Source organism: Amblyraja radiata, chromosome 31 (genome assembly GCF_010909765.2).
Source record: "Amblyraja radiata isolate CabotCenter1 chromosome 31, sAmbRad1.1.pri, whole genome shotgun sequence".
Lineage (NCBI taxonomy): Eukaryota > Metazoa > Chordata > Chondrichthyes > Rajiformes > Rajidae > Amblyraja > Amblyraja radiata.
Window position 1 is genome coordinate 22,441,472 of NC_045986.1, and position 14,638 is coordinate 22,456,109.

Sequence of the window (14,638 nt, forward strand, 5' to 3'; positions counted from 1 at the left end):
GAGGCTCCTCCCAATCCCCCACCCCCACAAAGCGAGGAAGATGGAAGAGTCCACCAGATTGACACCGATTGCAGCCGAGCGTGGTCAATGAGATAAGGGCTGGAAAGCTGCGCTTTTTATTTATTGCCAGTGCTAGTGTCGAGTTATCGGCTTAAAACACTATTATTCTGAAATGGAGGGCAAGAAAAATTACTGACGTGTTGTTTAGAGACTGAGTTGCGTTGTGACAGCATGTGTAAGAAAGGCCTATGACAGTGTTAAAAATATTATGCACCATGCCCGTACAAAGCTTTTCAAAAAAGGGGGTGGCAGAGCAGGATTACAAACATTTTATGTGAAATAAGTGCACGCAGCGCATATTACAAGCGCGGAGCTCAAAGACGCTTTCAGCCGGGGTCCAGGGCCCATTTAAGCTCTGGGGTTTTAGATGCTCTCTGGTGCATTCGGAGCCTTATTTTGGAGCATTTTTGCACCAAATTTATGGCCAATATTACAGAAATAATTTTGGTTGAGTCAAGAGTAATGAGTGGTTGGAATGAGATGATTGGGGTCATTGTTGTATACATTTTTTTTAATTAAGAATTGAAGCTGCCCTTGTTTTAATAATCAAGTTGTACTATAAAATGTTATGCAAAATGTTATAAAGGAGCATGCAAACACTGCAAATACTTTACGTTTTTACAGTAAATAAAACTTTTGTTAGAAAATGTTTTGTGTGTTGATTTGATTGCCTGTTACTGTTCGACTGTGTTAATGTGTGCACATTGAAAATATGATGCAAAATGAAAGTCGCAAACTATGGAATAAATATTTTTCATGATTGCTATCAAGGAAAAGAAAGCAGTTCCAATTGTTTGATATTATTCATATGGAGGAGAAGATATAATTGCTCTAAAACCTACTTTAATTTTGCAATCTCACTAAAGATAATCCACCTTTCCCTCTCACCCCTCCTCCTTCGCCCTCCCTCTCCCTCCACCTCCCTCCCCATCTCTCTGTCCCCTCCCCCCTTCCCCTCTCTCTCTCCCCCTTCCCTCCCTCTCTCTCCCCCCTCTGTCTCCACCCCCCCTTTCCCCCTCTCACATCCCCCCTCTTTTTCCCTCCCTCACCCTCTCTCTCCCTCCCACGCAGCGAGGCGCCGACTCCGCGCCGCAGACACCACAGACACCACAGACCCCCCCCCCCCCGGCCCAGAGAAACAGGCACTCCTGCAACGCAATATTCCACTACTTACCTGGAGTAGACACCTAGGGTCTTTGGTAGACACGAGGCATCGAGGTGAATGTGTGGAGTGCAAATGGAGCTCTGAACCCGCCCGGGCCCACTGCGCACGCGTGGAGAGACAGCGTCATTTTACACCGCTACTGCGTCACCGGCTTCCCCCAACTGCGCAGGCGCAGTTGGTCGCAATATTTTCCCCCAAAACTTCCAGCGGGCCGGAACCAGAATTTCGGGTAATTTCCGTTAAAGTGGAAACGCTGATAGCGCTCCAATTTTTTTTTTCTCCGGATTTTTTTTACTCTGCGAAAAAAACACCTTGGCCGGAGGCCCCCTAGATTTTGAGGCCCTAGGCTTCAGCCTATGAAGCCTATAGGTAAATCCGGCCCTGCCGAGGCCCCACTAGATCTCGAGGCCCTAAGCTTAAGCTTGTGAATCTTATATGTAAATCCGGCCCTGCCGACCCTGCAAGACAGCCAGGACAACAAGCCTTTATGACCAGCTGCACTTAAAGCAGCTTGGATTTCAAAAATGGCGCCATTCTCCTGCCTTCTCCCCATAACCTCTGACACCCATACTAATCAAGAATCTATCTTTCTCTGCCTTAAAAATGTCCACTGACTTGACCTCCACAGCCTTCTGTGGCAAAGAATTCCACAGATTCACCACCCTCTGACTAAAGAAATTTCTCCTCATCTCCTTCCCAAAAGAACATCCTTTAATTCCGAGGCTATGACCTCTAGTCCTAGACTCTCCCACTTGTGGAAACATCCTCTCCACATCCACTCTATCCAAGCCTTTCACTATTTTGTATAATATGGGATGATTTTTTTATACAATTTGTGGTTTTGAGGGGGTCCACAAGAGAGATTTTGTTAGGATTTTTCCTTTGGTGGTGGAGTTTAGAATAATGGGATGTAATATATTTAAACCAATTCGACAGAGGGGAGGAAGTGTTTCTCTCTCAGAGGATTATAAATCTGTGGTTTTCCAAGCTCAGAGAGTTGTGGATGTTGAGTCATTAATCATACTAGTCAGAATTTCTAATTAGTAAGTTGGCACAGAAATTTGTGATGTTGTGGTTAGCCGGAGGGTAGTTAATCTGTGGATCTCATTGCAACAGAGGGCTGTGGAGGCCGTTGGTGGATATTTTTAGGCAGAGATAGACACATTCTTGATTAGAACAGGTGTCAAGGGTTATGGGGAGAAGGCAGGAAAATGGGATTAGGAGGCAGAGAACAGCCACGATTGAATGGAGGAGTAGGCTCGATGGGCCGAATGGCCTAATTCTACTCCTATAACTTTTGTGAACGTGACGGGGATAAAAAAGATTGCTTAAGACCTGATATACCTGTAGATCAGAAGGAAATTTGGGAGGACTGTTGGAGATTGAATTTAATCCTAACAAGCGTGAGGTAAGCATGTTGGGAAGTCTAAAAGGGCTGGGATATGTACAGTAAATGTGGGATAGTAAGGATTGTTAACAAGCAGAGGGACCTTGGGGCGCAAGTCCATAGTTCCTTGAAAGTGGCTGCACAGATGGATAAGATGGTGAAGAAGGGTACATGGCATGATTGCCTTTATAGGTTGGGGCAAGGAAGATAAAAGAGGGGAAGTTTACGAAACACTGGTCAGGCCACACTTGGAATACTGAGTCACTTCACCACTTTGTGTCTTTTTAACCCAGAGAGTGATTGATATCTAGGCTGCAATACAAAAGGAGGTGATGGAATCAGACACAATCACCACATTTAAGAGGCATTTAGACGGGCACTTAAAAAGGCACAGTGTGGGCGCAGTCTGTGGAAGGGTGTCGACCCGAAACGTCACCCATTCCTTCTCTCCAGAGATGCTGCCTCCCCCGCTGAGTTACTCCAGCATTTTGCGTCTATCTTCGATTTAAACCAGCATCTGCAGTTCCTTCACACACAGTATGGAAGGATATAGGCCTAACGTGGGCAAATGGGATCAACGGAGTTAGGTACAATAGAGCTGATTGATTAAAGAGTTGGAGGTCTGAGTGTGGGTGGGTCAGAGTCTGAAGAAGAGTTTCGACCCGAAACGCCACCTATTTCTTTTCTCCAGAGATGCTGCCTGACCCCGCTGAGTTATTCCAGATTTTTGTGTCTATCTTCTGGAGTCTATGGGGGTGGAGTGGGGGGGGGGGGGGGGGGTCTGTAGTCTGAGTGTGGAATATGGAACAAACATGATATCTTTGAAGAGTTGGAGAATTGATATTTTTTAATCTGCAGAATGTTGTTTGCAAGCAGACACAATGACTATCAGTGGTACTTCAGAGAGCGCAAAGGACAAAACCTGAAATGTCCTCTCTCTCTCTCTCTCTCTCTTTCTCTCACCTCAGCTAGGCTGAATCCGACTGCATGTCAATAAATTCTGTTCTGCTCTCGTGACCTTTGCCAACTGGGTTTGCTGTTGTGAATCAGAGACACATCCAAGTTTATTGCCAACAACATGCCCATCTTCAGCAATCAGCTCAATTTTGGTCAAGCAGTAGCTCGCTTTATGCTGAATAGCAAAATCTAACAGATTCCTTTTATATGACGCAAAGCAGCCTGTATATTTGTTTCTGCCTCATCTTTCTGAAGTAATGAAATTATACGAACACATTTTATCGAAACAGAAATATAGAAAATAGGTGCTGGAGTAGGCCATTTGGCCCTTCGAGCCAGCACTGCCATTCAATATGATCATGGATGATCATCCAAAATCAGTACCCAGTTCCTGCTTTCTCCCCATATCCCTTGATTCCGTTAGCCCTAAGAGCTATATCTAACTCTCTCTTGAATACAAATTTCCATTTAATAGCTTGATTTCCAAACCAAGGGAGCCCAGAAAGAGGATGAGAAATGCTTTCTTCAGTTTCTTCACATATTTCTTTTTCTACTCTTAGGTGAAAGACATAAAACTTTGTAGATTTATCTATTTCGATTTTCATCATTCACACCAGCAGCATTTAATTTTTTTTTTTATCGAGTCCAAAAACTTTCCCCCACTGATTTATGTTTTATCGCCGTTCCATCAATGGTATTTTATTCTCCTGCACCTGTGAAAAATAGCATAATGCATTGACTGAATAAATCTAACGTTGCCTTGTTATCTACTTACTCAGCTCACATCCCCTTATTCAATCTATTTTGCTTACTATTCTTAGCTTCAAGATAATTGGCAGGCTTATTTTTGTATGGCTTTTATAAAGCTCAGTTTTTGTTTTGTTTTTTAAATGACTTTGTTGTTTTCTGAATCCCCCTGAGCTGAATTACATTTTTCACTGTCGGTCATGCAAGTTTTAGCCTCATATTGTATCTTGGTCACATTGCAAGGTCTGAAGAAGGGTTTTGGCCCGAAACGTCGCCTATTTCCTTCGCTCCATAGATGCTGCTGCACCTGCTGAGTTTCTCCAGCAATTTTGTGTACCTTGCAACCATGGCTGGTTGCCTACATAGGTAGATCTTCCCCTTTGGAGATAAAGCAGGGTGGCACAGCGGTAGAGTTGCTGCATTACACCGCTTACGGTGCCCGAGACCCGGGTTCAATCCTGGCTACGGGTGCTGTCTGTACGGACTTTGTAAGTTCTCCCCGTGACCTGCGTGCGTTTTCTCAGAGAACTTTGGTTTCCTTCCACACTCCAAAGACGACAGGTTTGTAGGTTAATTGGCTTGGTATAAATGTAAAAATTGTCCCCAGTGTATGATAGTGTTAACATGCGGGGATCGCTGGTCGGTGCGGACACAGTGGCCCAAAGAGCCTGTTTCTGTTCTAAACTAAATACAGTTGCTCCAGTATTAATGTATACATTAATTTGGAGACCACAAAAACAAACTAAGGTCAACGAGGGATATTTCTCTTATGTCTGCTGTGTTTTATTGGGTGTTGTTGGTGTTGGGGTTGGGTCCCTGTACTAACCCACTTGACCACGATCAGTTACAAATACTTGTTAGACAAAAGTGCTAGAGAAACTCAGCGGGTGCGGCAGCATCTATGGAGCGAAGGAAATAGGCAACGTTTTGGGCCGAAACCCTTGGTTGCCTATTTCCTTCGCTCCATAGATGCTGCCGCACCCGCTGAGTTTCTCCAGCACTTTTGTCTAACTTCGATTTTCCAGCATCTGCAGTTCCTTCTTCAACACAAATACTTGTTATTTTGTTATTTGTTGAACAAAGATGTTTTATTATCAGCCAGACATCCAAGCTGAATTTCTCAACTTAAAGGAAGTTTTATTCTTCATTTCTGAGTCTTTAAAATTTATATCAGAGCATCATTTTCAAAGGGCATTGGAGATGATTTTAAGTTTTGATGAACTACAATTAAGATAGACCAAAGGAGTGAGAACACTTGATCTTGGTCGTAACATAAAGCTCAAAGCAAGAAACTTCAGAGGGCTGCAATCATTACTTTATATTTGTTCTTCAGAGTAAATTTCTTACAGTACAGGACCTGTAATGATCAACATTAAACTATTCTCCTTGTATAATGCAGTGTTAGCATATGTTCAACAGCTGTAGATTACATAGAAACATAGAAAATAGGTGCAGGGGTAGGCCATTCGGCCCTTTGAGACAGAACCGCCATTCAATATGATCATGGCTGATCATCCAACTCAGTATCCCATACCTGCCTTCTCTCCATACCCCCTGATCCCTTTAGCCACAAGGGCCACATCTAACCCTCTTAAATATAGCCAATGAATTGGCCTAAACTACCTTCTGTGGCAGAGAATTCCAGAGATTCACCACTCTCTGGTCAACACCAACCAACATGTCCCATCTACACTAGTCCCACCTGCCTGTGTGAAAAATGTTTTTCTCATCTCAGTCCTAAAAGATTTCCCCCTTATCCTTAAACTGTGACCCCTTGTTCTGGACTTCCCCAACATCGGGAACAATCTTCCTGCATCAAGTCTGTCCAACCCCTAAAGAATTTTGTAAGTTTCTATAAGATCCCCCCTCAATCTTCTAAATTCTGGCGAGTACAAGCCGAGTCTATCCAGTCTTTCTTCATATGAAAGTCCTGCCATCCAAGGAATCAGTCTTTTCTTTTAGATCTCGATTGATCAGGTTTGGAGGAGACAGCGTGTTTTCTACAGGGCTCCTACCTCAGGAGAAGTGCTGTTCGATTTGGAGCGACGCTCCACAACGCTCTCGGGATGAGAATTACAAAGATTCACCGCTCTCTGGTCAACACCGGCCAACATGTCCCATCTACACTAGTCCCACCTGCCTGTGTTTAGCCCATATTCCTATCCATGGATAGACACGAAAAGCTGGAGTAACTCAGCGGGACCGGCAGCGTCTCTGGAGAGAAGGAATGGGTGACGTTTCGGGTCGAGACCTCTGAAGTAGGGTCACCCATTCCTTCTCTCCAGAGAAGCAGCCTGTCCCTGCTGAGTTACTACAGCTTTTTGTGTCTATCTTCAGTTTAAACCAGCATCTGTAGTTCCTTCCTACACACTCCCTATCCATGTACCTGTCTAAATGTTTCTTAAATGTTGCGATAGTACCTGCCTCAACTACATCCACTGGCAGCTTGTTCCATGCACCTGCCACCCTTTGTGTGAAAAAGTTACCCCTCAGATTAATCTTTCCCCCATCACCTTAAATCTATGTCCTCTGGTATTCTGCATGTCTCAGGGAGACCCATCTCATTTGTTTTCTAAACTTGAGAGTGTATCGGTCTCTCTGCTTAGCCTCTCATTGACAATCATTTCAATACTAGAAATTAATTTTCACTATACTTCCTCCATCTCAAGTCTTTCCTTGTGTAAGAAGGAACTGCAGACACAGGGCCTCTTTCCGCGCTGTATCTCTAAACCTAAAACTAAACCTTGATATGGATTGTAACAGCTGAAATTCCATCACCAATCTCAGCAGCAGTCCACTATTCACCAGCTCCCAGTGGGAAAAAAATAACTGTCTATTCCTACACTCTATTTCCTCAGTAATTTCAGTGCATTAACACTTATCTCAAATGTTCTAATTTTGTATGAAGCTTAATCAAATACCTTGTGAAATTCATCATATTTACTGTGGTTTTCCTGTGAGTTTCTGGCAAGTTATATTCTAGATCCCACAGATTTGTCAAATGTGCAATGTGACGAATAAAACTGATTGTATTGTATTGTAACATAAATTCCATTCATAAATCTAGGCTGATTCTTCCCAAACCAGTGATTACTTTTGAATCAGAGGCAGATAAGGTGGTGAAGAAGGCTTTTGGCATCAGTCAGTGAACTGAGTATAGAAATTGGGACATTATGTTACACATGTGCTAGACATTGGAGGGGCCGCATTTGGAGTAATGTTTTCAGTTTTGCCATTAAGCTGGAAAGAATGCAGAGATTTACACGGATTTAAGGGCAAAATCCATAGGAAAAGGTTTGGTTGTTAGGACTTTATTCCTTGGAGTGCAGTAGGCTGAGAGATGATCTTACTGTACAGCAGTGTATAAAATCACAAGGGAAATAAATAGTGTGAATGCATAGAGTCTTTATACCAGGATAGGTGAAATCAAGAACTAGAGGGCATAGGTTTAAGGTGAGAAAGGAAAGATTTAATAGGAACATAAGGGGCAACATTTTCCACACAGACAGAGGAACGGGCTGCCAGAGGAAGTATCTGAGGCAGGCACAATAACATTTAAGAGGCATGTGGGCCGGTAACTGGTTAGGAAAGCTTTAGAGGGATGTTGGCTTAGTGGAGGCAAATGACAAGAGTCTCTGGAAAGATAAATACCATCCCTATTTATGGAGAGTCAGTCACTGAGTTCATTCAAAAAAGAGATCAATACATTTCAGCATCTGAGAGGAATTTAAAGATAATGGGGATCTTGCAGGAAAATGTTGAGGTAGAATTTTAGCCAAGACCTCATTAAGTCATGGAGTCGTGAATCTATACAGTATAGAAGCAGGCCAACGCTGTTCATGCAGGCCAATTCAGCAATCAGGGCTAATCCCATCTGCCTAATACCATCTTTTGGCCCATATGCCTATAACCCTTCATATCCATATATCTGTCCAAATTTCCTTTGAAAGTCATAATGGCATCTAATTCAACAGCTTCTGCTGGCAGCCTGTTCCAGATAGCTGAATGACCAGAACTGCAGACATTACTCCAAGCGTCTCACTAATGACTTGTACACCTGTATCATGATGTTCCAAATGTTGTACTCAATACCCTTCCCAATGCTGAATGGCAGAGCAAGTTTGAAGGGTCGAACAGCAAAATCCTGTTCCTATTTCTTATGTTCCTTTGTACGTTCAAACTTAAATAGTTTAAATATATTTAGAAAAAAACAAAGTCTTTGCACCAGCCCATTCTTCCCTCTACCTTTCAGATTGAGAGGCAATTTATAACATTTAGTCTCTGTCTCCTATTACTGAGATTTTTTGAGGCTCTGCCGTTGCAGGTCCTTTTACTCCTTGGCTTCAGTCTTGGAGAAAAGCCATATAATGCGCTGCTTTTTAAAAGGGCAATAACCAGATTTCCCTTGTTGACCTTAGTTTGTTTTCACCAAAATGTATTTGCATTTGCAGCTTGAATTGCCTTGGTAAATCCCTACCAGCTTTATATATTTGATCCACAGTTGTCTAACTCACTGCAAGTTTTGTCCTTAATCATAGTTCTGTGAACTTTCCCTGTCACTGTGGTTAAACAACCTGGATTTATTCATACACATTTTGACAGTGCATTTCCAGTTTTCCTCGGGCATCTTTCGGAAACCTATTGATGTTGGAAACACAGAGGAAAACAAGGCAGAGAAATCTCCCACACCAACAAGCAACAAACAATAATGAGTTGAATGTCTACGTCTGCCAGTGTTCAGCCAATCCCCCACTGGGCTCCACAGGGACATCTGCAGTCGAGCCCAGAACTGCTGGGGTTCCTTGGCACAGTGCCGGCAGTCCATCTCTCCAATCCAATGCCAATCAAATCTGATTTAGGATTTCCTCGTGTCAAAGATGAATTGCAAAGTTTCAAGAAGATAGCAAGGGATAGAGTTGGATAGAGTGCTTAAAAATGTTTAAAGTCCTCTTCATGTGTTACAATAATTCTGTGCTTTAAAGAAGGTTGAAACTGAGCATGTGTAAATGACACTAACTGCAGTCTACTTCAGTCAGATTCTGTTGTCTGTTGCCAAAGGACAAATGGCAATCGTAAAAAAACGCAGCTATTTACAATGCACATCAATGATTTAGATGAAGGGATTAAAAGTAACATTAGCAAATTTGCAGATGACACAAAGCTGGGTGGCAGTGTGAACTGTGAGGAGGATGCAATGAGGATGCAGGGTGACTTGGACAGGTTGGGTGAGTGGGCAGATGCATGGCATATGCAGTTTAATGTGGATAAATGCGAGGTTATCCACTTTGGTGGTAAAAGCAGGAAGGCAGGTTATTATCTGAATGGTGTCGAGTTGGGAAAAGGGGAAGTACAACGGGGGTCCTTGTTCATGAGTCACTGAAAGTAAGCATGCAGGTACAGCAGGCAGTGAAGAAAGCTAATGGCATGTTGGCCTTCATAACAAGAGGAGTTGAGTATAGGAGCAAAGAGGTCCTTCTGCAGTTGTACAGGGCCCTAGTGAGACCACGCCTGGAGTATTGTGTGCAGTTATGGTCTACAAATTTGAGGAAGGACAAGGTTACTTCCCGGGATGGCGGGACTATCATATGTTGATAGAATGGAGCGGCTGGGCTTGTATACTCTGGAATTTAGAAAGGTGAGAGTGGATCATATTGAAACATGTAAGATTATTAAGGGATTGGACACGCTAGAGGCAGGAAACATGTTTCCGATGTTAGGGGAATCCAGAACCAGGGGCCACAGTTTAAGAACAAGGGGTAGGCCATTTAGAACAGAGATGAGGAAAAACGTTTTCACCCAGAGAGTTGTGAATCTGTGGAATTCTCTGCCCCAGAAGGCAGTGGAGGCCAATTCACTGGATGCTTTCAAGAGAGAGTTAGTTAGAGCTCTTAAAGATAGCGGAGTCAGGGGATATGGCGAGAAGGTAGGAACAGGGTACTGAATGTGGATGAGCAGCTATGATCATATTGAATGGCAGTCGAAGGGTCGAATGGCCTACTCCTGCACCAATTGTCTATTGTCTATTGTAAAACAATAAAATAAGGTTGAAAGAGTAACAGGCTTTTTACTGATCTGTAATGGTGTGGAATTGGACTGTGTTTACCCTGCTGTGTCTTTCGGAGGTGGATGATGTATATTTGTTATAAGACCATTTGGAAGAAAGATAGAGGAGTCAGGGGATATGGTGAGTAGGCAGGAACGGGGTACTGAATGTGGATGATCAGCCATGACCACAGTGAATGGCGGTGTTGGCTCGAAGGGCTGAATGGCTTACTCCTGCACCTATTGTCTATTGTCTAATATGGATCAACGGACTATGACCCATGAAGAAGGGTCTCGACCCAAAACGTCACCTGTTCCTTTTTTCCAGAGATGCTGCCTGGCCCGCTGAATTTCTCCAGCATTTTGTGCCTGTCCTCTGACATTATGATACTGTGGTGTCACATTCCTTCAGTCCTGCACTGAAGTCTCTTCAAGTCTCTGACTCAATGGTGAGAGTGCTGGGAACTGAACCACAGCTCACACTCGAAAGATATTCATCATTGGCATAGTCAGTTTATAATGATAGAAAGGCACAGCAGGGGAAGGGTTTTGAGATATTAGCAAACTGGCTACAAATCAAGGGAGGGTCATCCCCTGGCCAAAGCTCAAATAATCTACTTATTTCAGTCCTCATGTAGATCAGGAGGAGCAGATATATTCCACCATCTCCGGGATCCCTTAGACTCTCATAGGGCCGATGCCATCCCCATTCTTCCCAGATACATCTTCCATCCTCTCCTCCTTCCTTCCCCTCCCACCTATAGAACATAGAACAGCACACAAGAAGAGGCCATTTTGCCCACAATGTCTATGCCAAACACAATGCCCAGTTGAACTAATCTCTGGCTGCATGTGATCCGTCCCTTCATTCCCTGAATGTCCACCTGACCATACATCATCATTGTATCTGCTTCCTCCACCACCCCTGCCAGCGCGTTCCCGGTAACCTCCACTCCATGTGCAACAAACTTGCTCTGCACATCCCCTTTAAACTTTGCCCCTCTCATCTTAAGGCTATTGCCGCTAGCCTTTGATATTTCCACCCTGGGAAAAAGGTTCTCACTGTGTACCCTATCTCATAACTTTATCAGGCCTCCCCTCAGTCTCTGATGCTCCAGAGATAACAATCCAAGTCTGTCCAACCTTCCCATGTAGCTAATACATTCTAATCCAGGAAGCATTCTGGTATTCCTCATATTTCCTCAAATTTCACTTGGACTATTTACAACCCAGAGGTATGAACATTGACTTCTCCAATTTCAAGTAACCCTTGCATTCCCTCCCTCCCCTCCCCTAGTCGTCCTACTAGTTCCACTGTTCGCATCCTTGTCTCCCTTCGTTGTCGCCTCTTCCCCAGCCCACAATGGGCCATTATGAGCTCCATCCTTCCTTGGTCGTCTGTTGCCGGTCCTGCTTTGTTCGGGCATTTTCTTACCTCCAGTTCCCTCCCCTCTACTTTCAGTCTGAAGAAGGGTCCCGACCTGACACGTCACCCATCCTTCTTTTCTAAAGATGCTGCCTGACCTGCTGAGTTTCACCAGCTCTTTGAGTCTCTCATCAGCATTCTGGAAAAACCTCTTCTGCACCCGCTCCAAAGCCTCCAGCTAATTAGCTTCGGTAACATTGTAAATTAGTGTGCGGGGATCGCTGGTCGGCATGGATCCGGTGGGCCGAAGGGCCTGGTTCCACGCTCTCTCTAAACTGGACTAAGGTACAGTAAACATGAAAGCTCCTGACCACTTGCAAATAAACCATTAAAAAAAGCTTCTGAAAATATTAACAACAACCTATAGGTTGCATGTGACACTACATAAAAGAACCGATCAACATTATAGTGGTGAGGGTAGTGACAGTACCTCCTGTCTCTCCGATGCGGGAGGGGCGGACTGTGTTGGGCGGGTCCCACCTAAGGCTTGGGTCCGTTGTGCTGAGCAGAGCTGGCTGTGGCACCACTATGATGTGGCTGCTGAGTGAGGCGGTGGTGGTTTGCATAGTGGTGGTGGTGGAGCTGGCTGTGGTGGCGGCAGGTGTGGTTCTGGCAGTTGTAGTTCTGGTGGAGGACAACAAGGTGATGGTGGAATGACTCGCCGGAGTTGAAAACACGTTGACATCGGTCAGCTCTTCCTTCGTGGGGCCCCATTCAATGGCACAAGGCATCTCAGTCGCTGTTCCCTCACTGTCGTATGAAGTGCATTTGGGCTTTTCAAAGTGGTCAAATGCAAAGTTATCACTCTGCCTCCTTGCCCTTTTCAAGTGGGTCAATTTTACAGAGTCCCTGGTCTCCACTGAGACTGGAGGGTCCAATCTGTGAGATTGTTTGGACTGGCAATTGATGCACAGGCTACCTGCCAGTTCCTTGTGTTTGTGAATCCTGTTCGGCTTGTTTGGGATTTGTCTTCCAGGATGAGTCTCCGGCCAAAACATTCTGTGCCACCAGGGTTTTGTAACTCTCCCGTGCCGGCTACTTTTGTACTCCCAAAGAGGATCGCTGACAGCTCGGTGGCGGGGCGGTGGGTGCAGTGACCCCGAAGAGTGGCTGAACACTTGACCCTGAAGCTTCGATTCACAAGAGGAAAAATCCATGACCAGGTGAAAGATAGCGAGCAGTATCCAGGCGTGGCAGCCAGCAGCTCGTCCAAATGTACTGACTGGCATTGGGCTGGAAGGAGAAGAGAACACCAGAGTCAGCCTGAGGAACATTACAGAAACGAGATGACATTCGAAGAGGTCACTATTGCAATCTGCAAAAAAATGCAATGCTCTCTCCCTGGGTTCCAGAGGCCACTCACTGCAATATGAGGTGATACTTTGGACAGAGCTGCTTGCATTCCACATCTCAAATCAAAAATACATCAAACTGTCCACTCTCACACAAGCTAGATGCACAACGCACCTGTGCTGTAACTTGTTTCCAAAACTCAGTACTATTAACCCATTGGCGTTCAGCCGACAGAGGACACATTTCTACTGCCTCGTAAATATACCAGGTGGTCACCATCTCTTCATCACATTTAAATCTCCTACTCATGCCCGAGAAGGAAGGAGGCTGCAGGAAGAGGCGGACATTGCCCCGTCCATCACAGACATTGACTGCCCCACCATAGAAGGGATCTACAGGAATCACTGCCTCAAAAGGGCAGCTAATGTCAAAGATTAGAAAGGGTGTCAAGGGTTATGGGGAGAAAGCAGGAGAATGTGGTTGAGAGGGAAAGATAGGTCAGCCATGATTGAACATTGATGGGCCGATCATGATGGGCCGAATGGCCTGGTTCTGCTCCTACAACTTATTGACATTAATTTATGACCCACTTCACCCTGGCCATGCTCTCATCTCGCTGCTACCATCGGGAAGAAGGTGCAGGAGCCAGAGAACTGTGAGCTCCAGGTTCAAGAACAGCTTCTTCACATCAACTATCAGGCTCTGAAACCACGATGCACAGCTCTGGCCAAATCCTTACCTCAGCAATGATCTGCTATGGAGTTTGTTTACGTTGCACAAGGTAATTTGGTTTGTATGATTATGGTGTGATTACCTAGTATTACTGATAATTTATTGTATTATTGATCATTATTGTATTATTGAATACAATTATTATTACTATTGTGATGTCACATTAATGTGCTAGCAATGCTGCAGCAGTTTCACTGCTCCCTTCCCAGCGCAGATGGCAATCAAGCACTCTCAACTCTTCTTACTGCTCCGCTTCCTAAAGCAGTGGCAGGCACCATTTCCTCAGCCCCTCCTGCCTGCACTTCAGTAAACCCGAGCTTGCCGTGTGCTGATTGCCAGCTTTTCGTGTAAGAGCGCCTGTTTTGAAGGTGACCTACACGATAGCTCATCGCTTGAGTTTCAATTTATCCAACAAAAAGAAGTGCTTTCACTGCAACCACCTATTCCGGAATTAATCCACAAATGTTCCCTTAGCAACTATACCTCCGCCAATCAACAGAAACCACAAAGCAATTAGGCAGTCCCTGTGGCCACAACCTGAAGATATCTCATTAGATAAGTGAAATGTCCTCTGCAGCATCAAGGCATCCCCATTATCAAACTTCATCGCCATCCATTTTCAGGGGGCTAGGAGGGATTATTGCACAGAAAATCATTCCCCTTTGGTAGCGCTGAACACAATATACTGACATATAAGCACATTATTCCCTGCTTCCATAATTCATTTCAATGAAGATAAAAGAGTAACTTCGGAGCCAGGGGTCTTTGATTTATAGAGAGGGTTTGTTTAGTTTAGAGATACAGCACAGTAGGGTGGAGGAAGGGGACA

At 44.5% G+C, this 14,638-nt stretch overlaps 1 protein-coding gene across 3 annotated transcripts in view; it reads right to left on the reverse strand.

The window, feature by feature from the left end:
- Positions 1-14,638, reverse strand: part of ajap1 (adherens junctions associated protein 1) — a 203,707-nt gene that overhangs the window by 130,753 nt on the left and 58,316 nt on the right. For all 3 annotated transcript variants that reach the window (XM_033048087.1, XM_033048088.1, XM_033048086.1), the window contains exon 2: positions 12,215-13,017. In XM_033048087.1, the coding sequence (XP_032903978.1) occupies positions 12,215-13,017 (803 nt within the window). The remainder of the gene's footprint in view (positions 1-12,214; positions 13,018-14,638) is intronic.